The sequence below is a fragment of the Chroicocephalus ridibundus genome, chromosome 3 (assembly GCF_963924245.1).
Source record: "Chroicocephalus ridibundus chromosome 3, bChrRid1.1, whole genome shotgun sequence".
Classification (NCBI taxonomy): domain Eukaryota; kingdom Metazoa; phylum Chordata; class Aves; order Charadriiformes; family Laridae; genus Chroicocephalus; species Chroicocephalus ridibundus.
Genome location: NC_086286.1, coordinates 91,519,692 through 91,546,349, shown reverse-complemented (window position 1 = coordinate 91,546,349; position 26,658 = coordinate 91,519,692). Strand labels below are relative to the sequence as shown.

The 26,658-nt window shown below is 40.4% G+C and overlaps 1 protein-coding gene across 3 annotated transcripts in view; it reads right to left on the bottom strand.

Moving 5' to 3' along the window:
• Positions 1 to 2,835: 2,835 nt before the first annotated feature.
• IBTK (inhibitor of Bruton tyrosine kinase) overlaps positions 2,836 to 26,658 on the bottom strand; it is a 62,052-nt gene continuing 38,229 nt past the window's right edge. Inside the window, exons 23-28 of one of the 3 annotated variants that reach the window (XM_063330103.1) lie at positions 26,470 to 26,633; positions 24,673 to 24,765; positions 23,354 to 23,509; positions 16,113 to 16,265; positions 7,373 to 7,505; positions 2,837 to 5,042 (exon numbers count right to left, since the gene is read on the bottom strand). In XM_063330103.1, the coding sequence (XP_063186173.1) occupies positions 4,917 to 5,042; positions 7,373 to 7,505; positions 16,113 to 16,265; positions 23,354 to 23,509; positions 24,673 to 24,765; positions 26,470 to 26,633 (825 nt within the window). In that variant the 3' untranslated portion in view covers positions 2,837 to 4,916. Of the gene's footprint in view, positions 5,043 to 7,372; positions 7,506 to 16,112; positions 16,266 to 23,353; positions 23,513 to 24,672; positions 24,766 to 26,469; positions 26,634 to 26,658 lie in introns of all 3 variants that reach the window. The other 2 variants (XM_063330102.1, XM_063330104.1) reach the window with 2 other exon arrangements.

The following is a 26,658-nucleotide window of genomic DNA, read 5'->3' as shown; positions in this document are numbered from 1 at the left end:
ACTTAATATATTCTTTATATTTTTTTTTTTTTCCTTTTTGCTAATGTATCACCTGTTGTTCAGGCCCTGCATCACCAGATGGCACGGGAACAGTTCGCACGATGCTGTGCTGCCACCAACGACATTAGAGCAGAAGGTCCCCTGCAGAAGAAACCTACAGCACCGGGGCAGAAAACAGCCCCAGCAGCTCAGCCAGGCTGCAAAGGCAGTCAGGGCCGATGAATCACGACGACGGGAGAGAGCAGGAGCAGGTAGCTTGTATTCCCCACGCAGTTCTCACGACCTCTTCACCTCCCATACAGGGATTATCACCAGCCTCACGTAGCAGACACGGCTGCTGCGCTTCAAGCAAAGGGCACCTGGCATCCTCCCACCTCGAACCGCGCAACCTGCGAGACAGGCAGCTATTTCCTCCTCGTCAGGGTTCACTGGCTGACAAACGTACGTGACATATTCCTGCAGAATTACAGGACGGTGAAATGACAAAATGGAAAGAAAGGCTCATCTTCTACAATAATGGCACTTCAGTCGGAGGAGGCAGTGATCTATAAACGCTTTATCACCGTGAGAAATTAGCTGAGAATCCAGCCTCGGGTGTTGCGTTCTCTGTATCTTCCTGGAATAAACTTTTAAGGGATAGGAAGAAAAAGAAGAAAAAAGGCAAGAAATCTTAAAGTATTATCTTAAAGTATTTTGAGTCAATTTTCCCTGCTTACTTTCTTATTTGAGAACATTTCGTGAAAACAATGATTTTTTTATTAGGAGAGGAGAGAGAGCTGACTTGGCTTTCCCTCAGCTGTACCTTATTACTTGAGAGCAAACGCAGACGACCTGTTTAAGTGTGCTCTTACATAAACTTGCTTTTCATTTGTTTGTTTGTTTGCTTGATTATCTGTTTTTCATGTAGGCGATATCATCTATGCAAATGAAATAATAAAAAAAAAAAAAGAACCCACACATAGCCAGGCTGCTAACAGCTTTATTCCCTTTGCTATCTTAAAAGCTCCTGCACGATCTGGAAGAATTGACCCCTAATATTAAAACTACGTTGGTCTGTAGAATTGCTTTAACACACAAAGAACTCACTTAAATCGAGATCAAGGAGGAGAGTGTGATTATCTGTTCTGAACCATCGCTTAACTCAGACCAGGTGACCTCCCTGCATCATGTTTCCCCTCAAAACCCTCAGCTACAGTTGAACAAGAACACTGCTCTCCCTGTTCAGATTCCCACACCATGAGATTACTGATCCTATGCTGATTTTATATACCATTTAACACACAATTTTAACTGGATTTTTCCAGCCAAAAGCATCTTCCTAGAAGAGCCACCCAAAGGCAATGCACTTGCACAAAGATTAGGCGTTTGACAAACTGATGGTGACGTTAACTATAAAAACGTTAACCAAGAAGTTCTTTTGCCTCTTTTGTTAAGGTTGAGATGTGTAAATTCAAAAAGGCACCTTTACATGCCAAACGTCTCACCTTTGAATGGAGCTGCTGGAGACCCAGCCAAGGCAGGCACCAGAGCCTAGGGGGAACTCCACCGACCAGCCCTCAGGAGCCCACTCCAGGATCTTCACACTCCCTTGACTCTCTCGCCCAACGCTGCCTATAACAGGAGCTTTGTCATCCAGCATCTACCCTGAGGCCCAGAATTTCAGGTTTCAGGCTCTGGCTGAAATCCATACACATTGCATCAAAACAGAAAACCGCTAGCATTCCAGTCACTTGAGTTACAGGAAACTCAAAAACACGGTTTAAGCAACACCTTGATTAACTTGGGTAAATTCTTCAAGGCTAACATACAGTTTCAACTTGTATAAGTATCGTATATTAGTATTAGTTCCTGTTAATCGTTATCTGAAGCTCTTGCAAATGTTTCCTCAATTCTTTTTCTCATTTTATTTAAGCGATGAGAGAGAAAAAAGGGGGAAAAAGACAGGCCATGCTAAAGAAATAGCATTCTATATGTGTTTCTGAAAGAAAAAATAAAAAAGAAAAAAAAGAAAAAAAAAAAAGGCAGATTCTTTGCTATAACAACAAAGACAGCTCACCTGAGGAGTAGCTCCACCTCCAGGAGATTCTTGTTTCTTCACACCCAGCTCCCTTGCTCCAGGCAAGGCCTTCGAGGCTCCCAGTGCTGCAGCACTAGTGCCACACGTGTCCATGCAGGTATCTGACGCTGCTACAAAAGTGGAATTGTTTTGGTGCCGTCATATACACCATAGTGCAGGAAATAATTGCTTGGAAAGCAAAAGTTTTCTAGGTAGAGTTTGTGTCGGACACCACTCTTCCATCCAAGGAAAGACTCACCCAAGCCATTAGAGGGACTCCCTGAACTCAGAGAATTCCTTTGCTGCACCCTTACTAAAAACTCTTTCATTTCAAACTCGTATTGCATGCGTGCGAGTTTGTTGTCCTTTGTACTGATTCTGATCTAGTTGAAGATGTCCCTCCTTACTGCAGGGGGGTTGGACTGGATGACCTTTAAAGGCCCCTTCCAACCCAACACATTCTACGATATGCATTTTAACTGAATTCCTCCCCCTCTCCACCCCCCCAGCCCCCCCGATAAATCACTGGTAGATGGCAACAGGACATTCTAGTTGCATAATCTAAGAGGAAGGTATTCACAAAGGCTCTGCTGAAGTTTTCTGCTACGGTCAAATTATGGAACTCAACTTCTTTAAATGCTTTTGGACTTCAAATTATTTTGGTGTCTACCTGTGTCCCCACCCCCCCACTTTTTTTTTTTTTTTTAAATCAAAAAAAAGTAGTGCTTATAATAGGGAAATAATACAGAAAGCGGCTCTTTGAGCTCTTTTTCATGTGTACCATAAGCTATCCCCAGGGTGTATCCAGGGATTTAGAAACTTTTATTTCTGTTCCCACTATAATTTGAATTTCTTATGTACGCTTCAGACATTTTAAACTCTGTTAATTTCCAAGTTTTCAGACAAATAAAAATGGCATCTGCAAGTTTACACAGCTTTCTGTGACACGTTTCAGCCTTAACTTTAAGCTGTTCTAACACAGTTTAAAAAAAAACCAAAACATTCTCAGTTTTAGAAGAGTGGTACACTGATTGTTCCTCACTGTTGTTTGTGAATATTAAGTATAACCAGTGATGATGCATAAACAAACTGCTACAATAAACCCAGAACCTATAAGCAGTCAAGCTTCTTGGCACAGTGGAAGCACGAATCCTCTTATAATGTCAGGAGAATGACATTTTAAACAGCATGTTCTAATCGATTTTGAAAAAAAAAATATCAAAATGCAAATTAGGACCTCTGCAATGATTTTATATTGGAGAACAACTTGGGTTCGTACCTGGAAAGGCCCACTGGTTTTATAGCTATTTCCCATGGTTGTTTTTTAATTCCAAAAGACAGTTTCAGCAGGCCCTAAGGCCCTGCAGTGCATCAAGTAAAGCGCTTAATGCGAGCATTCTCATCAGTATAGTGAATGAATCACCAGTAGAATTTAAAAATAGAATTAAAAGCTACATCTTCCTTTGCCTGTGTAGCTTCAAAATGCCAACAGTTCTTGTTTCATACACAAAAGAAATACTTTTAGATTACTTTATAGTTACCTAAAGCGTTGATTATATATACACAGCACATAAAAGTACATTATCTTAGTGTAAATCAAGACTTTATGGTTTATTGCATTTGTTTACAATTCTTACGGGGGATTTTTTGGTGTAGCTTGACCTGAAACCATTAAACTTATCTACATAGTTGTTTGGTTTTTTTCCCCAAGATTTTTTTATCACACAGTGATCAACGCTCTACATTCATTTTCTGTAGCTCTCTCAATTCCAGTTTTCCAGAGTTTGTGAGTACTGACACTACTGAAAAAGTACAAGTTCAAAAACACCTATACAAACAAACTAGACAGAATATTGCAGATAAGGCTACTTTTTTTTTACTTTTTGTTTTTATATATATATATATATGTAAATTTGTTTAAACCAGGCACAGAGAACTTTGGAACACACAATACTGAAAGCCACCTATGATAATCTTTGAAGGTTAGGTGTTTGCAAATTCCACAGTCAAGCATTCGTCCCTATAGCTTTAACGATGAATACACAGATCTTTTATTTCCTCAGCACTTCAGGTGAATTGTTCCTTAAAACACAGTGGTTCTAAAACTGTACCATATTTACCGGAATAAGACTATAAGATGAGCTCATTAAGTGCCACCACATTCTCTTCACCTGCGTGCTTTACTTCACAACAGAGTTGACTGCTCGAAGGCCAGCCTCACGACAGGGAAAAAACATGCACAACCGAACTGAGGGCAGGCAACGGCAGGGCACTTCGGTACAGCATAGAGGTTCATGGTGGAGCATGACAGCAAGAAGCACTGGCCGCAACAATCAGAGAGCCCGTACTTACACACAACTTAAGGAAAACTGCATTATCAAACTGTACTTTTACGTGAAGTTCAAGCACAAGCTTTTTCCAATATTCCCAATTTGCCAGGAAGCTCTGAAGAACATAACCCCCCTCCCCTGACTTTAAAGATGTATAATTCCACACATTCAATTCCACATTAAATCACAAAATAAGCACTCGCTTTTCAGCCATCTGTGAATTTAACAAAAAACCCTCACAATTTAAGATTAGCAAGTACATTTCCAATCTACAGCTTCATGTAACATTACTAATAATATGTTTTGTTAAAGAAATTCTCTCAAAACATACATACAATATCTACTGTGGGTAAAGGACACAGTGAACACACTACTTCCATTCTCCCTAACAAATACCTAGTGGTCATGTGCAGTGTTTTAATGCTGATGTTAAAAATTACATGATTGCTGTTCTTCCAGTCCTGTTTTACTTGTAACCAGGATTAGAACTTCAGAAGTGCACATACAACACGGACTGTGAAGAGTACAAATTAGTGCTTGTTCCACATAGGTGCTGCTATAGGTCCCTGCGGAGCCCTTTCAACAGTCACAAATTCATCAGGGTTGTCAAAAGCTTCATAGTGGATTAATAAATCTTGAATAGCACATTCCTCGATCTGGAAGGAAAAAAGAACATGTGTCAGAGCTATATTTACACCAGTATCATTGTTATGAACTGTCTTTACTGAATGCATGTCTGCTACAGACCTCCTAATCGGGAAGCAGTAGTAGATGAGGCCTTCTTCAGACAACTTGAAGAAACCTCATGTTTGCAGGCCCTGCTCCTCATGGGAAACAAGCCACCCTGGTATCTGCTAGAAAGGCAACACAGCAGGGCACAAGCACTCCAGAAGGTTTGCAGTGGTGAAAAATTCCTAACACAGATCAAGGAGTTGATGAAGGGAGACACTCTGCTGCATCTCATACTTACAAACAAACAAGGACTGGTCAGGGATGAGAAGGTCAAGGGCAGCCTTGGCTGCAATGACCATGAGATAGTGGAGCTCAGCATCCCGAGAGTTGGAAACAAGACAAATAGCAGGATAACAACCTGGGACTTCAGAAGACTTCAGACTTCAGAGAAGACTATGATCTGTTCAGGGATCTGCTTGGAAAAAATTAATGGAATATGGCCCTGGAAAGAAGACAGGTCCAGGAGAGCTGGCTGATTTTAAGGATCACCTCCTCCAAGCTCAAGAATGGTCCATGCCGAAGAGCAAGAAGCATGGCAGGAGACCTGCATGGATGGGAAAAAAAGCTCCTGACAAAACTCAAACTAAAAGGAAGCATATAAGAGGCAGAAGCAGAGAAAGGCGACTCAGAAGGAAAACAGAGACACTGAACACACAGGAAGAGAATTAGGAAAGTCAAAGCCCATCCAGAGTCGACTCTGGCAAGGGACATGAAGAGCAACAAGAAAGGCTTCCAGAGCAGCAAAAAGACAACACGAGCTCACTGCTGAATGACAAAGGAGATGGGAAAGGCTGGGGAACTAACAGACTTCATCTTGGTCTTTAGTTGCAAAATCAGCCTTCAGCAATCCCAGGCCCCTCAGATCAGAGCTGGCGGATATGACTGCAAGCCCACTCTCAAAAAAAAAAAAAAAATCTTTGAAAGGTTGTCGCAATAAAGGTTGATTCCTGAGGACTGGAAGGAAGCAAACGTCATTCCTACTTTCAAGAAGCGCAAGGAGAATCTGGGTGACTACCTACCAGTCACCCTCATCTTGATCCCTAGGAAAGTGGTACAGCTTAAGTGGACAAGCTTAAGTATGGACAATATAAATGGACAGTGAGAGAGACTGAAAACTGGCTGAACTAGTGATCTCAAAGAGTTGTGATCAGTGGCTTGAAGTCTAGCTACAGGCCAGGCACTAGCACGAATACTGAGACTGAGACTAGGGCCAGTACTGCTTAACATGTTCATTAGTTACCCGCACGATGGGACAGAGTGCACCCTCAGCAAAGCTGCAGACAATACGAAGTTGGAAGGAGTGGCTGATATGCCAGATGCCTGCATTGCCACTCAGACAGACGCAGACATGCTGGAGAAATGGACTAAGAGGAACCTAATGAAATTCAACAAAGAAAAATGCAAAGTCCAGCTCCTGGGAAGAATAACCCCAAGCACCAGTACACACTAGGGACCGACAAGCTGGAAAGCAGCTTAGCATAAAAGGACGTGGGGTTGTAGTGGACAAGCTGATTGAGATAGGCGATCCTTCCCCTCTACTCAGCACTACTGAGACACATTTGGAGTGCTGGGTCCACTTCTGGACTCCCCAGTACAAGAGAGACATGGACATACTGGAGACAGTCCAGTGAGGGGACACAAGAAGTGATTAAGAGCTTGGAGCATCTGATGTATGAGACGCTGCTGCTGTAGCGTGGAGAAGAGAAGGCTTAGAGAGTGTATCAAAGTGTATAAATATCTGATGTGAGACAATAAAGATGACTGAGCCATGCTCTTCTCAGTGGTAACCAGTGACAGGAGAAGAGGCAATGGGCACAGATTGAAATAAAGAAAATTGCATTTAAAGATAAAAATCTTTTTTACTGTGAGAGTGGTTATACACTGGAAGTTTCCCAGGGAAGCCATGGAGAGTCTCCATCCTTGCAGATTTTCAAAAGCTGCAGGGCCATGGCTTTGAGCAACCTGCTCTAACTGACCCTGCTCTGAGCAGGGGTTTGGATTAGACAATTTCCAGAGGTTCCTTCCAACCTCAACCACTCTCTGATGCTGTGAATGCATTAATCATGGACTTAGTAGTCAATCTGACTTTAATATAGGCCTACCGTATCAAACAGCAATGTGAAGTTATTAAATGATATTTAATATCATTATGTAAATTATACTAAGTGTACCAATACATAATTAATCTGATCTCTGAAACAGCTATTGGAAACTCCTTGTGTTACTTCACAGCTGCAGTAACTTAGCACTTTACCTGGATCAAAGCCAAAGGTTTTTCTCTGCTCCTAATAAGAGCAGCTTCTTGCTGGAGCTCCTCTTCTACAATAGCTGAAAACATGACAGGTGCTATCACAGGAGAGCTAGATGGTGATGCTGATAACCAAGGACTGGAAAAAAAAGAAAAAAAAACCAAATGACATTATGAGGCAACATCAAGAACATGGTCAGAACAACACATAGAAAAAAGCTCCAGAATCTAAGCCACTGTCAAACTTAATTATGACTCTCCAGCTGTGGAGAATCCAGAACATAGTCTTCCAGACCTGGGCTACTTCTAGAGGTGCACCTGGAGACAGGTACGATAGGAGAGTGACAGTCACAGACAGAGCATTCTCCTATGTCATATTGTGAAGTACAAATTTACAGTAGGCAATTACAAACGTGTAGGGGTTTTCCATAAGAAAGGCACTAGGATGTAATGCTGAATTTGTCTCTAAGTGTGATACTGTGACTAGAGGAGACATTGGTGCTCATTTCTGACTACCAGAACTTAATGGATTTTCAGCTTGGGTGTTAATTCTAGCACTCCCTAACATTTGAGCATTTGAATAAAGGCATTTTTAAAAAAAAAAAAAAAAGTAGTGTTTTTTTTACATGTGAAATAGTCAACTGACTTCTGCACTAACAGCATTGACTATAAATGTTTGCAATTAATACGAAAAGAATATAGCTTCAAGATTTTTATAAAAAGACAACTGTCCTGTATTGAAATCAAGCGGTTCATATAAAAGAACCAGGGCTACAACAGCACTACTAAATTATTTCCTCAAGTGTAAGCCCAGAAGTTACACGCTTTCAGTACATATCCTGCAACCATCTCCCACATTCATAAGAAGAGCATAAAACTAGAATTAACAGCATTGAAAAAAAAAATGAATCCTGAAATATCACTAGAATTCCCAACAGGAGGATATTTTATTCAGTTGCAAAATGTTAACCTCTCAAGAAAAATAAGTCACATTTAGTACATTGTATGCCTTAAGAAACAAGTATTTTTGTCAGAAAAATCCTACATCAGTAGATCAGTAGGAAGAGAGGGACCTATTCTCATTATTGAGATAAAGATATGACCTATCTTTGGCAGCTTTTGTGATTTCCGGAATGCTAAAAAACTGTTACAGCATACTATGAAATGCTATCAGACTTTTTTGAATTATTCTGTAGCACTGTAAAAAAACCAAAGGGTGTTGGTATTTCAATAAATCAGTCTCAATTTTCTTTAAGGCTTTAGTAAGCCTCTGTAAGTGCCCACAAACTCTTGGAAAAGAGGAAAAATCTATAGAAAGCAAGGAGAATTCCAGTAACTGTTAAGTTCTCTGCCTGGAATATTTTCCCCAGAACACAATTCCAAGGACAACAAAAACCATGATTCCTACCACTAAGCAATGAGGGCAAGATGTCAAGAAATCTGAAATGCAACATCCATCATCAAAAATGGCATTTAAGTGAACCATGCCCAGCTTTTTGTCACAAAACATGATTTTGCCCACCAAACAGCCAACTACTGGAACAGAATGAACACAAATTTAACGCTCAGGGAAAAATACGTATCTGCAGCAACAGCTGCCAGGGCATAACAATGGACTTCAAAAGAGGCTTTTCACAGTGTTACTCCCTCAAAACAAAACCATCAAATACACCTTCTGCCAGGTCACACTGCTTCCGTGTTTCCACAGTTCACATCAGTCAAAATGATCGTTACCCTCCATTTTCAGTAATGGTGGTCAATGTCCCGATGGAGATGGGTGACAAGTGGTGTCCCTCAGGGGTCTGTATTGGGACCACTACTTTTCTATATCTTCATCAACAACATAGACAGTGGGATCAAGTGCACCCTCAGCAAGTTTGCGGATGACACCAAGCTGTGTGGTGCTGTTGACACACCTGAGGGACAGGATGCCACCCAGAGGGACCTGGGTGGGCTTGAGAGGTGGGCCCGTGTGAACCTCATGAGGTTCCACAAGACCAACTGCAGGGTCCTGCACTTGGCTTGGGGCAACCCCCCCATATCAATACAGGCTGGGGATGAAGGGATTGAGAGCAGCCCTGCCGAGAAGGACTTGGGGGTACTGGTGGATGAAAAACTTGACATGAGTCATCAACGTGCACTTGCAGCCCAGAAAGCCAACCATATCCTGGGCTGCATCAAAAGAAGCATGGCCAGCAGGTCGAGGGAGGCGATTCTGCCCGTCTAGGCTGCTGTGGTGAGACCCCACCTGGAGTACTGCGTCCAGCTCTGGGGTCTTCAGCACAGGAAAGACATGGACCTGTTGGAGCAAGTCCAGAGGAGGGCCACAAAAGTGATCAGAGGGATGGACCACCTCTCCTATGAGGACAGGCTGAGAGAGAGTTGGGGTTGTTCAGCCTGGAGAAGATTCCAGGGAAACCTTATTGAGGCCTTTCAGTACTTAAAGGGGGCCTACAGGAAAGACGGGGACAAACATTTTAGCAGGGCCTGGTGCAATAGGACAAAGGGTAATGGTTTTAAAGCAAAAGAGGGTAGATTTATACTAGATATAAGGAAATTTTTTTTACAATGAGGGTGGTGAAACACTGCAACAGGTTGCCCAGAGAGGTGGCAGATGCCCCATCCCTGGAAAAGTTCAAGGTCAGGCTGGACGGGGCTCTGAGAAATCTGATCTAGTTGAAGATGTCCCTGTTCGTTGCAGAGGGGTCGGACCAGATGACCTTTGAAGTCACCTCCAACCCAAACTATTCTATGATTCTATATCAGACACTGACAGGACAGACAGTGGTACACTCTATGGAGAAGAAACCAAAAAGGTGTGGAAATCTCAGAACTGGATGTTTCCGGATAACCACTATTCCAGAGTTTTGAGAACTGTCACATAAAGCAACAGCTCCATGGTAGGAGTGGTCAAATTTGCTGTATGATTCTCCAGACTGAGTATCTATATAGCTGCAGTGCCTTTATTTTGACCTAATTAATATGCAATGCTTTTTCCATAGGTGTTGAGAATAGTTAAAAACGGAAAAAAGATAGAAAAATCAGTATCTTGTAAATATTTTTTTTCTGTTTTATCTTTGGTACAAGAAAACCCATGGCAGGTGAGAGAATCCTATTTTATTTAAGAAAGGTATCGGGTCATGCCAGGAAAGTGTGACAAACAAATATGGGAATTCTGTAAGACACTGAATCAAGTGCCACATAACTTTTTTTCCTTTTTAAACAAGTTTCTCATACCTCTTCAACCTTGCTACTCACTTTACAGCTGGGTTAATCATTATTTTTGAGAATAAGTTCACTAAAAGAAATGTAACTAATGTAATGTTGGTAGACACAATAAGCAGCAAAGCTCAAACCACTAGAAAATATTAAGAGATGGTATTAATTTAGGAAAGGATAAAAATTAATGGTACGATTGTGGAACAAAGCCATGGTAAAGGAAATTCAGAAGTAGGAAACAAGACTGTGAAGTGAAGGCTGTAGTAGTTATAAACTGGGAGGTTTTTTCAGCTTGAAGAGAAAAAGGAGAATCCCGGGTGTACTGATCACAATAATGAATCAGAAGTATATGGCTAGGGGGAAAAAGAAAAAAAAGTTGTTTCCATTTGAAACAAATACTTTAGACAACCTATACCACACTGGACAAAGCTTATTTGGACAACCTTTCAGTTTTGGTCTCTCAGCTTCGAGGAAGAATAATTTAAACTGTCATAGATGCAGAGGAGAGTAACTGATTTTTCAGTCTTCCACTGATCATCTTCTGAGAGAAGATGAAAAATTCTCTCTAACCTTGCAAAGGAGAGAACTAGAGAGAATGACTGCACTTCATATAGACACTATCTGGACTGATTTCTGATATACAAGGACAGCCTCCTCCAAACACAAAACCAGATTGTTTCAATGTGCTTGAAACCCTGCAAGCATGGCAGAAGATTAGTAGGACTGAACAGGCAACTGTACATGGAATTCAAATTCAAAAAGGACACATAGAAATGGTGCAAGCAGAGACAGTCTACACCAGAGGAAGACTGAAATCCTTATACTCAGTCTGAAAAATACGGACTGAGTAAATGGACAAGATGGGTGGAAAATGGGCTGGATCGAAGGGCTTCAGGGGTTGTGGGTTACCTGTACAAAGTCCAACTGGAAACCAAGTACTACTGCTGGTACACGGGGACTGATACTCCGATCAATCCTGTTTAGCACCTTTGGTAGAAAGGAGCGCACTCTCAGAAAGGCCACAGATGGATGGGGGGGGACAGTGTAGCAGTCCATGTTCTCGATAGCAGGCTGCCATACAGAAGGCCCTCAAGAGGCTGGAGAAATGGGCAAATGAGAACTCATTAATTTCAGTGGCAAGTGGGAAGTCCTGTATTTGGAAGAGACTAGCTCCACACAGAAGTACAGGCCAGGGGTCAACTGTCTAGAAAGCAGCTCTGCAGAGAAGGATCTGCAGAGTCCTGTCTGGCAGCAAGTCAAAGATTAATCAGCACACGCCCTTGCAGCAGCAAAGGTGACCAACTGCATACTGGGCTGTACTAGAAAGATTTCTTGGAAATCTTCTTAGAGATGTACAGTGATAGAATAAGAGGCAACATACACAAGCTGCAAAATAGCAAATTCCAGTGAGATGTAAGAAAAAAAAAATCCCACTATGGGGATGATCATACACTGGAACATGTTGCACAGAAAGGTTGGGGTATCTTCATACTTGGAAGCAGTCACAACTCAACTGGACCAGGCCCTGAGCAACAGGATCTAGTTTGACTTATTTTGAGCAGGAGGCTGAACTAGAGAATCTAAATTATTCTATGCTTTCAACAGCAGGGGACTACTTTTCAGCTGAAGTCTAGATAAGTCAGCTTCCAGTTTTACTGCACTTAAGACAAATAATAACATAATAAAAAGCAGGAAAGAACCAGAGAAAAGGAATGAAGGAGAAAAGGAGATGAAGGCAGTTTTTCTCCTTGCTGGTTGGTTTGATCAAGAGCATGTTTGTACAACTTACTAAATGCATTTATTCTGGTGTCATCTCTCAAGTTTCTCTTTTTCCACCTGCTTTAATAATGCTCACCTTCCTGCACATGTAACACCGACCAACACCTATTCAGACCATTTGACAGCTACACTTTTTCCCATTCACAATTCGAAGTATTCACAGCACTACTATAAATTAATCCAAGTAGACTGTTATACTTAAACCTGTTTCAGTACAGATAAAAAGTTCTTTCCAGAGTAAGACTTCTAAACAAACAAACCAACCAAAAACCCCACCAGAGCAGAAATTTACTAATAGTTCCAGTGTAAGCACGCTCTAGTTACCAATTAAAAAGATAAGTTTAAATAACCTGTGTCATCTCCCTCAATTTAAATGTGGCTTTAAAATGTAGGAAGCAGTTCAGATATTTTGAAGCTGTTTGTACATACGTACATCTGTGTTTCTTGCTAGCAAGACACTCGGTCCAGATATTAAATCAAATGCAGATATTTCAACATGCTAGATTAATTCCTCAGCTGGCATCAAAATAACTGAGAGAAATGGAACAGACGGGAAACGGTAAGCTAGCATATACAGAAAAATGGAAAAAATCCTCAAAAATAGAGAACTTGGAAACCTGGAAGTCTTGAAAATTAAAGACTGATGCAGAGACATAAGTGGTTCTGCATGGAAACAAACCAGCCAAGTATCATCAGTACTGAACCAACCTGATTAAGTCAGTTGGCTGAACTTGCCATGACTCCTGCACAGCCACCAAGCTGTCCCAGCACTCAGCTCCCCACTGTTTCCTGAGGATTGGTTCATTTGAAGCCAGTTCAGGTCCAGTGCCTCCCTGATCTAATGACTGCTTTCAGAAACGGAACACAAAGCCTGGTCTCCTGCAGAACCTCTTGGGTTTTGCTGTACCAGTTGAGTCATGTACTACTTATTAGCTCATTATTAGCCCTGCCAGAACTAGGCCATTCCCACGCGAAGCCACAAAGACTTGTTTCCACTAAGACTCTTCACTGCTCCCTGGAGTAACACAGTGAAGACAACCCAGGCTGCCACAACAAAGTTAAGTCATGTCAGGCCTATGTTTTCAGCTTGGACTATGAGCTACACATGCACAGCTGCACAGCATACCTCCCAAGGCTGAGCTGTCCCTGGAAACAATGCAGCCACATCCACACAGACCAACTTTTGGGCTGATCTGCCTCTGGACTGAATCCAGTTCACATCTCCACATTCATGACATGGTTCATCTACAGAAAATTTCTGGGTTGCATAAATTGGAAGGTGACGGTACATGGAAGACTGTTTATACAACCACCAAAAATCCCTTATCCACAGACTTAAGAAAACTGTTGGCTTACTTACTGCAGTTTATCCAAAGGAAAAAGACAAAGCAGGAACAGAAGGCATGCAAGTATCTTCAGTGTCCCATCAGTGAGTCTGACGTCAACAGATGAGGATTACTTATGCTATGCATAATTGCTACTATGCACGTGTAATTTCCTTTCCTTAAAAAGGAAGGGGTAAGGGTGTGGATAATTAATCTTCACAGAAATAGCCCTTGAATGCCACAGGCAAAAATCAGAGCCTACCATGACAGAAACTGTACAGTCCAAGAATAAAATTACCTCAAACTAGAAACTCAACTCCTAACTTCCAGATGGATGAACTAGTCACCTAGGCTCTTTATACCTAATAGACAGAAATAAGCATCTTCAGACACAATTCAAAACCTGAAATAGCTCTGGAATTGCCGACTTTTCCAACTGATTATAGTCAATCTAGTCATCTATTCCCACTAGCTTAATGTATCATTTTCAGGCAGCTAACGTATTAGGCCTGGATTCATCTCAGATAATCCACTTCGAGAGCGTGCAGGCTGGTCAGATTGCACAGACTAGACAGAGCAATCCAAAAGGAAAAGAAATGACTTTATGAAGATCACAGAGCAGGTGTGACACAGTAAATAATAGCATCCAGTGAAAATTCCCTTATTGACAGCCCTTGTCATCTCCCATGTGACGAAAAGCTTTATTATTTTGCTAGCAACAAAATTAATGATGTTTTTCTGCAGATTTGTGCTTCATGTCCCTACATCTCCACTCACAGCAATATCTTTAGCTTTATTGCTCTGTTCCTGAAGAATACCCACCCGTCACACACATTCTCCAAATCCCTCCTACCTCTCTCCCCTAACACAATGCCCCACACAATGTTCCTATATTTCTACCCTTATTTTGTTCTTTATCTACCAATAGGATACATACTACTTCTGTCCTAGAGTAACACCAGTTCCTACACAAGCTGAGCAACCAAGAGGGAGGTCCAGCAGAACTTTCTTTTCCTTATAAAGAGGACGGTTTTTGGAGGGGGATGGAACAGGAGTTCATAAGAAAAACTGGGAGGTAATGGTTGTCAGGGCTCCCTGTGCACCAACAGGCTCTGCAAACTCTTTTCCCTCAGCTGTGTAAACTTGAGTCAGGCTGCTATAAACAGAGTTGTAAGGAGGAGCTGTGCAAATGCTCACAGGGGTTCCCCCTCTTTACTCAGAAGCTGCATTTAAGCTCAGTCCCTCAGTCGAAGGACTTTCTTGAGCTACACTGCAGCTATGCCCAAGCCCAGCCTTGCTGTTCCTGACCCTGACTTGACTTCCAGGCTTGACCTTAACCCTGCCTCATCCCAATGGACCTGTCTGCACTCACTGACTGTGTCTCACCCTGGTTTCCCTCCTGGAGCCCTGTTCACCTCACTCGGGCACAGAGGGACTGTGCCCTTCCTTAGGGAGGCCACCACCTGGCCAGTCCTGCCATCACCCTTGCCTTCCCTACCACCATGGGGCAGCTGGCCTGTGCTGCTTCCAGACAGCATGTGGGAAAGTCTGCAAGATTTTCAGGCCCTCTGTCTTGTAAGTGTATTTGAAATACATAGCATAGTTACTGATGATAGGGGGAAGAGATGCAGGTGGGTGGGCAACTCAGTCATACAGACCTTCAGGAATAAGGCTGAGATTTCTTTCCTCAGCTTAGACAGTTATTTTAAACCCAAGCAGAGGTTTTCTTGGAGGCAGCAAGAAGATGCGTGGCTAAAACAATTTGACCAAGGGGAAATATTGTCTAATAACTAGACATATAATTCACATGCACCTCAGAACAAGTTATTTTTGCCCTTAGAATTGTAGTCCCCCACTAATTATAGTACACAGACATAATCGATGCATCAATATTTTAGTAAGCCCTCTTAATCCATGAAAAGTTGGACCTAAACAATTAAGTCAGTTTATAAGAAAACTCAGATCAGAAAGTGCCATAACTCTGTTGAATAAACTGATTTTATTCACTCAGTGGTTACACAGAAATACCCCTAAGCAAACTGTTTCATGCATGCTGTATCTGAATGCAAAGCAATATCTAATTTCTACAGAAGTTAGAAAATATAGATTTATCATTTTTCTACATGCATACATGTACTACTGTACACACACACACATATACGTGCCCATATATATGGACACAAACACTTCGAACCTCAAACAAAATATTAGCAGTGGCATTATATTGCTTCAGTCTTTAAGGTTCCTATTCATGGGAGCGTTTAGTTCATAAAATCCTATTAACAGAATTCATTAGAAGAATGTTTACAGGATTTTTTTCTCTTTAATGACATTTTTATCCTTTATTATTTCACCAAAATTTAAACAGGTTATTGTGGTTCTTGTATAGTGGCTGATCAATTAGGAAAAGACTGCTCCCTCACCTTGTGGTGTTTTGGACTGATGAATCCTCAGTTCCTTTACATCCAGCTCTTTTGATACCAGTACCAGATGAATTATTCGCACTCATGCATTTTTCTTCTTCCATTACAAGATCACGGAATGACTTTGGCAAAGCAGAATGCAATGAAGATGACCTTTTAAAAAACAAAAACCCACAACACAACAACTCATTTTATACTTGCACCTTCCAGGACTTCATATTGTTCCGCAATTCATATAGCAAAGAGGGCCTTTTTCAGTTAGTAAAAATAAAAATACTATGTCACTTAGCTTTTGTATCTCACCATTATGCCAGCTCGACCCCATTCACTAGAATAAGTCACTTTGGATCAAATAGGTAAACATCAGAAAATAAATACCTATGAAAACAGAACAAGCTAGTAGTATGGAAATTTCACTAGAAGGAAAAAAAACAACCCCAAACAATCCAAAACCACCCGTCCATCTATTTTCCCCCTAACCCATCCTCTTAAAAGGCAATTTTATTTTACAGACACCTTGTCTTAGACAAGCTGTACCTTTTCTAACAGTATTACTCCTTGAAAAGTATGCTCATAAATCACACAATTAGTACTTTCGTACTGTTAGTTTATCACCATGGAAGTCAAATATAGCTCATCTTCTTTCTCCAAAATATTGAATGAGTTACTCACACCTGCTGGAGGCTCTATAAATAACTTAATCCACAGTGAAGTTCATAAAACTGATATGCTTTGTTTTCTTTTACTTGCCCAAGTATAATGTGCACTGTTACTGAGCTAGAGGCTGCATGTTATCTTTCAAAAATAAACCAGTATGAATACATAGCAATTTAGCATCATAGCTATTCTGAACACTTTCTGATCCAAAAGCCTTTTTATTTACAGAATTCAAGGAAGTTACCATTAGTCTTTCCCTTACCCATCAAGACTTTGGAATTAATTCTTCATTGGTTACATTTATCTTTATTTGACAATGAGTGTCACTGCTATGCTTAGTATACGAAATATGTACTGGAAGAATAGCTCCGCTCATTATTTTCTCAAGGAAATAAGAGATGAATTATAACCACTACTGAAGTAAAACAAGCTTTCTATACCATGCTAATTGTTTATGCAGCTACCATAAGAAGGGAAGCATTTCAAGCCAAAGACTTTCAAACTACACCTATATTGCAACATAGTCAATATTGTACCTGAAATCTTACAGCAAAAGCATCTGAAAGTTATAAGTGATGTCTGAACCCCATGCCAGACCACTTGGGATTAAGTTTGGCAGGGGGTGAGGTAGGGTAGTGTTGTTGGGGTTTTTTTGTTTGTTTTGTTTGTTTGTTTTTGGGTTGGTGGTTGGGGTTTTTTTGGTGGGTTTTTTTTTGTTTTTGTTTTTTTTTTTTTAACCACTGCATGAGCAGCACAGAAGACATAGAAAGCAGAATTGGAACCTGCAGGTGCAGGGGCTCATAGTTATTTTGCACACCCTCTATTCCTGGTACCAGCCAGCACACAAGAGTCCGGGCAAGTGTTTGACCAGAACTTCCCCAAACTTACTGTATCAAGTAGGCGAACGGTTCCCTTAGGATTTTCTGCCACAGAAGTTGCTTCTGTTAGTAACAATTTCAGTAGCCTACCCATTTTCACAAAAATTCTGTACTGCAATCAGATACACTTGCAACACAGCACCAAAAACATCCCAAAACCACCCCCTCAAAAAAAACCCAAAACCAACCACCCAACCCTGAGCGATTCTCAGCTTGTGAACGTATCCAAAACAATGACCAGTGGCTTAAATGGTTCGGCTTCAGCTGGTACAAATTTTCCTAACGGTAACAACTCTAAATTTCAGCTTATCCTGCCTGATACATTGCTATTTCTATCTAATTTGTAGCATTAGAAAAACTAGTTTATACATCTTATTTAAAAAGCGTTAATATGATTAGGTAGGTTCCTCTAGGCTGTAGCTACAAGATATCAAAGCTCTAGGCTGTAGCTACAAGACAAAGTATGAAGTTCCAAAACTGCTGATGTTTCAGTATAAACTGGAATACTGACAAACTGACAACCTAGACATTAAAATACACAATTGTTAGTTCTCAAGACAGACTTCAAATTTCTTTATGCCTCCAATTTTGAAATGCCATAGGCTCTCCTGAGCTTAAAAAAAGAAAAGCAAATAAACAACACCACCCTCCCTCAATCAAAGTAGGTCCTAGCTTCTTGCACAATATACTTTCAAAGTATTACTAGTATGATTTCCTGATTTCCTCCCCCCCTTTCTAATTTCCACTTTTCTTTAAAGGAGGAAACCTAGGTTCAGTCCCCCCCAAACTATGAAACTGGAGTTTTCTTTTGGTGGAAAAGGTAAAACATCGTGTATGATAGACTCTGTCTTTTAGTCAGCCAAAAAAGAACCGGAAGGTCCCACACCCTTCTGGCAAGTGTGCTCACTGCACATCCAAGATGAATATCTTATTTCATTGGAACACAAGTTCTACAGCTTTGACTCTATTGCATGCGTGGAAAACTCAGTCTGTTGCCAAATGCACTCTAATAGTCCATTGTGAATTTACAGATATAACTTTGCAAATACAATATTAGAGCAGATGAGTAACACCATTCTATCTTGCATACAAAACAACTAGCAGGGGCAATCAAATAATTGATGCCTTCCCTAGAGTAGCTTAAAGTTTATTCAACAAATGCTCCCTTCCAGCAGCTAGGCATAATTTTAAATATCCATATACCTCCCACTGGTTCTTTGCTTGAATTCTTGAGCTACTGGCATTTTCCAGATCAGCAGCCAGAGGAACGTACAGTATCATGCGTGGTGACCACATGAGCGTTAGACTGGATTCCACCCTCCTGAAGTATATCCTGGAATTTCCACTTAAGATGGTTTGTGTAACACAGTAGAGCCCAGCTACTTTCAAAAACTGTTTAATCAGAACCTTAAGACCACAATATATTTTCTGGAGACAGTTATCTAAGTACATTCAAAAAATCAGTCCATATTTGCTTTTTAAATGCAAGGAACAGTTCATAGGCAGTTGGTAGTTTAAAATTAAATAACACCCAAGAGGTAAAGAATTATCTATCAGAGTGTAGCCTAATAGCTTGGATAGTCAAACTATTCAGATATCAGATCAAGGAAGTTATGCCCGATATTTTTATATGCCTTTTATCAGAGCTTCTCTTAATATCTTATTTTCTGTATTAAGAAGCAAAGTTATTTAACTAGAGGCATCTAGCTCACGTGCTTAAGTCAATTAGTACAAATACTTTTACAGAGTCATTTATCTTGCACTGAAAAATAGGACTTAGGGACAAAAACAACAAAAAAAAAAACCAAAAACCAAACTCTTTTGAAGAACCCCAGATAATTACATAAGCTATGCAATGTCCTCCAAAACCCGATTCAGGCTTTATTGTACCTAAAAGTTGTCTATGAAGGGGAGATGGAAAAGACCAGGCTGGAGAAAGACAGATACCCTATACAAACATCCTTCTGCAGAGGAGTTCTCATAGCCTCCTTCACTCAATACCCAAAGTCTGTCAGAGACAAGCATATAAAACTGCAGCTTGAAAGAGGCTAGTAAAACAAAAAAGGAAATTAACTGATGATATTTAAGACTACTGGTTGAAAATACCCATGAAATGCCTACACAGTGATCACTAACATCAGCCCAAGCCATGGCATGGAAGGTCTGGGGAAGTTCTTTTGAAGACTCCAAAGACCCACTTGTGAGCGCTGATCACTGAAAGGCCCCTGACTTTGCTGGGTGTCTGCGGAAAAGGATTGACTTATGCAGGCCCTGGTCCACCTCGTTAGCAGCACCCCTGGCCAGCTGCAGCTGTCCTACCACATCAGCACAGACACCCCTTTGAGTCACCCATCGGGTAGTGCACAAGAGCAGGGCTTCCCTGGTGCTGCCATGCCAAGTCACTGATGGGGAGAAAGGCGGTGGATTTGTAACAACGCGTAAATTAGTATGTGAATGAGCCCGTGTAATTTGTGTATGTAAGACTGTACATCACCATTGTAGATGTTAGGTTACACATTGTTTATGCATAATTATAACATTAATAGTAAAATTAAAAATCATAGATGGAATTATTTTTTTTTAATGTAATAAAGGATAACATAACTCAGTATTTCCTGTGTTGGTCACCATCTGATTCAACTGTGAGTCTCTCCCAGCAAATTTTAAGCCTCAGAGCTCTAACTGCCCTGTGACTCCTGCATTAGCTAAGCCAAATAACTAATTTGCCGCTTGACCTGCAGTATCAGTATCACCTGTGTAAAGCAGGTAGCGTGTTCTTTGCAGCATTTCAGAGGATCAGTGTTAAGGATTTTCAAATTCATCCACTCAGAATTCAGATGATAAATCTTGCAAACCTTGTTTCTCTTATTGTGAAGGTCCCAATTACAGTTCAGGTAGAGTCTGAATCCTTAAGTGCAAAGAAAACCCTATTTCCTTTTTAAGACAAAAATGTGGGCTTTTCCAAATGTTAAATCAGAGTAACTTTTGGGGGCTGTGAGAGTAAATGAGACCCTAAATTTTGGTATTAGGTGTACATGGTTGAAAACAAATTCAGAAGACAGAAATTTAAATCCTGCTTGCATAAATCAAAACAAAATAATTCAACCTTTTCTCAGGTTCACTTGAAATATTGTCTGCTGCATATTTTTAAAACCGGGTCATCTTAGGCAGTTCATTTTTGTAAATGACTACTGTAGTAACATACCTCTATAGCTTGTAAGCTGGACACTACAAATACATGGCATATAACTTTTTTTTTTAAAGTTACAATATACGTACGATATACCCATGATATACAGATGTCTACAGAGAAGATTTCTTGCACTTATTCTCACTGACCCGTGGAGGAATCCTAGCCATCAAGGAACAGACAAGGAACTACTGGAGAGAGTCCAGCGGAGGGCTACAAAGATGATCTGTCTTATGAGGAAAGGCTGAGAGACCAGGGTCCGTTTAACCTGGAGAAGGAAAGACTGAGAGGGGATGTCATCGATGCTTATAAATATCTAAAGGGCCGGTATCAGGAGGATGGGGCCAAACCCTTTTTCAGTGGTGCCGAACAACAGGACAAGGGGCAACAGGCACAAACTGGAACACAGGAAATTCCATCTCAACATGAGGAAAGAATTCTTTACTTTGAGGGCGACAGAGCACTGGAACAGGCTGCCCAGAGAGGTTGCAGAGTCTCCTTCTCTGTAGATACTCAAAGGCCGCCAGTATGCGTTCCTCTCCAACCTGCTCTAGGTGAATCTGCTTTAGCAGGGGGGTTGGACTAGATGATCTCTAGAGGGCCCTTCCAAACCCTACGTTCTGTGTTCACTGTCCAAATCACTACTTGAAGGACACATCATGCCACACTACCTTGAATTCATCAAACAACTGCAGAACAGACTGATAGTGATCCTTGAATGGCCCTGTAAAATCTTGAAGCCCTTTAACCACAAGGCTGGATGTGCTGCATGGTGTCCACTAGAGAAGTAAAGTTTATGCTGGTGTCGTAACTGGAAGTAGAATTAATAATTATCTGATTTATAACGCATGATTTTGGGATGATTACAACATACTCTCTCAGTTTTTCCCCATGATGAATATTTTGAACACCAGCTCTATTTTACCATTGTTATGTTCTGGGATATTACTGTTATTGCTACGGTCTTAAACTAAGATAACAGCACACCTATGTGGAATCTCAAATAAATCTAAAGGCACTTCAAACTCAAGGTGCTAATCATAATAACATCCATCTAAAAAAGAAAGATGAGGTAACAGATACATGAAATGGAGCAGAGAAGCAAGCAGTTCTAGATATTGCCTGTATCTTTTCGACGCGTAACGCCCCTCAGGAAGCAACTATGGCCAGGAAGCAGCCTACCTTTTCTTCAGCCAGCTAGTGATGTGATTGTTTTTCTCTCCATACATTCATTAAATTAGCTAACCGGCTACACATCTGCTTTGAACATACAGAAGCATAGCAGAAAGGCAAAGATTGCAGCGGATACTTAGTACTCTTACTTCTGAAAGGAGCAACCAATTAACACAAAGGATCAAAGAAAAGAGAGACAAAAGAAACAGGAGGGAGATGGCTCTAATTGTGGAACGTAAACCTATCCTTTGAAAGACAGACTCCTATTTTACTTTGAAATCTATCCAGCACAAAAATAAAACAACTACAATAGCATTTAAAAGCGCTAAATTGTCTAAAAAAAGACTTCATTTACAACAGGGTGACCATGGTGGGTATTGCAGCAAGCTTTGTTCCCACTAAGACACAAACAGGTAAGCTCTACAGAGAGGAGACTGACTCACAGAGTTCCTCTAGGGACCAGTACAGAAGCAAGCTGCAATAAAAGTCTAGACATTCTTGAACAGGAAGAGGCAGAACTGCCCAGCATGCACATAAGGTATTTACTCTGTAATAATTAAATTAATTAAATTTACATAGCTTACAACTTTTACATTTATGCCTTTATGCTTTTATCCAATAGCAACTGTAAATGTGACGAACAAAGCATGAATTGGGGCAGCACCTCATTACATTCACTGTTGTGAGCCTAGTTCATTGAACAGATGATAAACCGTTTTTCTATTTCATACAGTGATATTAACTTGGAACATACATTGTGTGTAATCAGCATTAAAAGTCATTTTAAACCCATTATGCATCCTTCCAGCATAAGAATTCTAAGCGGCATCTGTCACTCTCTCCATTTCCTAGCCACCTAGATAACTTTGTTATCTACAATGTCAGTCTATTTTTGCTCTACTCCAAAGTCATTCTAGCCCTTTCCCCCAGGAAGGGCTAACATTTTTCTTTATGTTTTCGACAGAGAAAAAACAGCATTCATAATGGTTTTCAATAACCTCTTCCTGACTAAGTTTCAGAGCTTGTGCTCCATGTTCTTTTTTCTATACTTCCCTTTGATACCACCTGCAAATACCACATCACACACAGGCAAGAACCAGATGGGATGCAGTCTTCTGACTCACTATAGTAAAATTTAAAGAAACTGTTAAACTGCAACCACTGCATTTCCCTGCCCCCTTTGAATTTCTAGATTACTACCAAATGTAGATACAAATAGTTCAATGCCAGTCTTTTTAGTGAACAGAACCTAGGCCATTTTTATTTATGAAACTGCATCTAAGAGACTATTCAATGTAAAAACCCTCCAAAGAAAAAGAAGGGGTATTTGATTTATAACATACCATGCATTCCCTAGTTTCGCAACTTTTGTAGGTGGAGGTGGTGTGGTTATTAATGTAGTAGGCTCTGTGCTGCTAGTTATTGACCCATTATCCTTTGCTGCCAGGGCAATCATTTTCCTTTGCTTCTGAGAAAGCTTGATTCCATGAGATGCCATTCTGCTGTGAATTGATATTGCAAAGAGAGATGTAAGATCAGTGTCCTTTGAGATGACTCACCTTTAATCTAGCAAATTAAACTCAGAAATACTTCTTTCTTCGACCAAATTACTTTGACTAGGGTGCTAAAAGGGAAGTACAGGTGGGGGGTGGGGGGGAAGGGTTGGGTGGCTAGGGATCAAAAGGAGGCTCAATGAATATCAAGAGTGACAGAAAGAAAAGCATCATAAAACTATTCTTCACTTACACGTCTACAAATGAAAACAGGCAGAGAATGAATCAAATCGCCAAGAGAGATGGAACAGCACCAGTTGAAGACTATTTTCTAATTTTGTGGGTTTTTTAGGGACTGTCAGAAGCTTAGCTCCCTTAAACCAACAATATTAATTCATAAAAAACATATAGAACATAACATAGCCATTTTTTCTATTTGTAATAATTTGTTTTCTAAGCTATTTGGATTTTTCGGTCTTGGCTGTTTTGTTCACAACTTCTGAATCTACGTAGCCAGCAACCCTTTACTAGGCTCCAGGACTACTGTCCCAGCTCTCCTTTAAAAGGATGCTACACTTCAAAGGTCATGAAAGTCATCTCCAGTTCCCTTCCATATGTCACCAGTTAAGACACGTTAGGTTTAATCCACTGCCTCCTGAAAATGTACGTTTATCTCCCTGCGTCTTTGCGATGCTTCTCCAAGAACCACGCTTGCTTCTGCCTGAGCAAAATTGTCAATATCAACACATGGGTGCTGAGGGAGGTCATAGAACGCAAGACAAGAAACAGACTTCAGGATCAACTACAGTACTTGTCCACAAGTAATTTCCAAAGTGCTAGGGACAAGAACTAATTCTTTTGGTGGGAAACAGGAAAGCTCAGCAGAGCAGGCCACTGATTTCAGATACTAGCTTACTCTTTCACATTTCAACAGCTAAGACACCTTTTGCAGTAGTTGACCAAACATGACTACAGGAAAATACAGGGATAAATTTTCTATGCTCACAGAAAAACAATATAATGAACTGAAGTAAACAAAGCTGTTCAAAAACAAATCGGACAACTTTTTCCTGCTTGTTTTAAACTCTGAACTGCCTGAACCACTAAGTAAATTTGTAATAGCCTGGTCTATCACACTTTTCTTTTATAGATATTGGTTTTTTACCAACCCTGAATTTGCCTTTGGCATGGTTCCACATTTCTGCATACTTTCTTCAATTTCCATGATGGTTCTGAGATCCATAGCAGGAGGGCTGGCAGGGCTAAATGAAAAATAAAAAGTTACCTTACAAGGCACTCATTTTCACTTACATTCCACAGTTCCAGCCTTCACTGAAATCCTCTAAATCATACATAAGACTGGTAACAGGATGTATAATTTATGTCTGTTTCCTCAATTATGGCAAACCTCAAATAGAATGTTTCTGACAAAACTTTTATAAATATATACATATTTAAAAGCTCACTATAAAAATACTTTCAAGACGCATTACACTATGAAATAAAAAGATGTGAACTATGATTACTTTAAAAAAAATCAGATACCTAAATCCAGGATACTGATTTAGTAGTCAACTGCTCATGCCAAGTACTACAGAGGCATCACTCACTGCTCTTTCATGAAGGTTGAATTAGATCTTTCTTTGAAGAACAGGATTAAAATTATTTCACATGGTAAACAGAACACTCTTTGCAAAGTTTGAGCTCTGTACAAACACTAGTAATATTCTCAAACTTTAGGAATCAGTTTATTTTTCATAAATGGCTTAATTTTAGACTTCCACAGAAATAAACATGAATTAAATCCAGACATTTCCAAGCTTTACATGAAACTAGAAATTAAAACCTGTGCACATAAAGACATTTGTAAACTAAGCAGTGCTACCACTAGATTCAAGGACAAGCTTTGAAATAAAACATAAGCAGCACTGCCTCTGTCTCTCCCTACATAAACCCAACTGCCATAGAGTAACTAGTGAATTAACCCCTGGGAGGTCACACCAAAGCCTGTTGTCACTGCTCCTCCACAGTAGTTCAACCAAATATGCTACAGTATTAATCCTTTAAACATTCTACACAACAGTGCTGCCTTCTTTTTCTTGACATCATATCAGCAATACTAGAAAAAGTGAAGAAAGAGTACAAGGGAAACCCATAAAGGCACAGTGACATTACAACAAAGTCCTACGGTTTTATTTGTTCTCTTTTCATGCAATCCTCTAAAAAAGGTTCAGAAAGAACTCTAAGATAGCAGATGAAGGCGAAGTTTCTTCCAACCAGTTTGAAGGCCAAAGAGTTGGTTGTGGGATGTGTTACCCTCTCTGCCCAGACTAGGTTTGCCCAAATACATAATGAGACAAAACAGATTCCTAACGGACCCTGCTCACCAAACAATATACTTCAGAGCTGCAACTTCTAATTTCTACAGCTCTATCACCTGTAGCCACAAAGCCCAAAGCCCATTAGCCACAAACCAACAGAGCCTGGGAAAACTGTGTGAAATTATCGCTATATGATTCCCTAAACCTTTAAACTCTTCTCTATTCAACCTTTATTGACAACTGTCAGAGACAGGACACCAGGCAAGACAGAACTTCAATCTATCACAGTACCGCTCCTTTTTCATATGCAGATACCGCTACAGATAAAAATTAATAATTTTTTTATTACTGCATCAGTTAAACCTGTGGCGTTGATTTTCACAGACTGTTTAAAGGCATGCCTTAAAAATGTCAAAGTACAATGGTGGTTCTAATGGCTTCAGGCACGGTCTGATTCTACAAAAAACTGCCAAGTATTTTACAAAGTGTTAACCAAGCAGGCCTTAAAAAAAAAAAAAGATATTATCTTTTGTCCAGATAGTCCAGACTGGTAGCAGTTAAAAAAAAATAAAAAGTTATCAGCATTCACTACCAAGTGTAGAACAGTGATTCTAAGTTAGGTAGGCACCACAACTATTACTCCACCTGAAACTGGTTGCTACCCAATTGGGAGAGCTTGCAGAACTGTTTTTAGCACTGGGAATGCACTGTGGAACAGACTGCGTCAGTGCTGATGATCCCTTGTACAACTTCAACTCCTTGTTAGGCTGAGAGGGTTTCATACCCTGACTGCATGCTTTGTCCTTCATCTAAAAAAAGACAGAAAAATGCTGA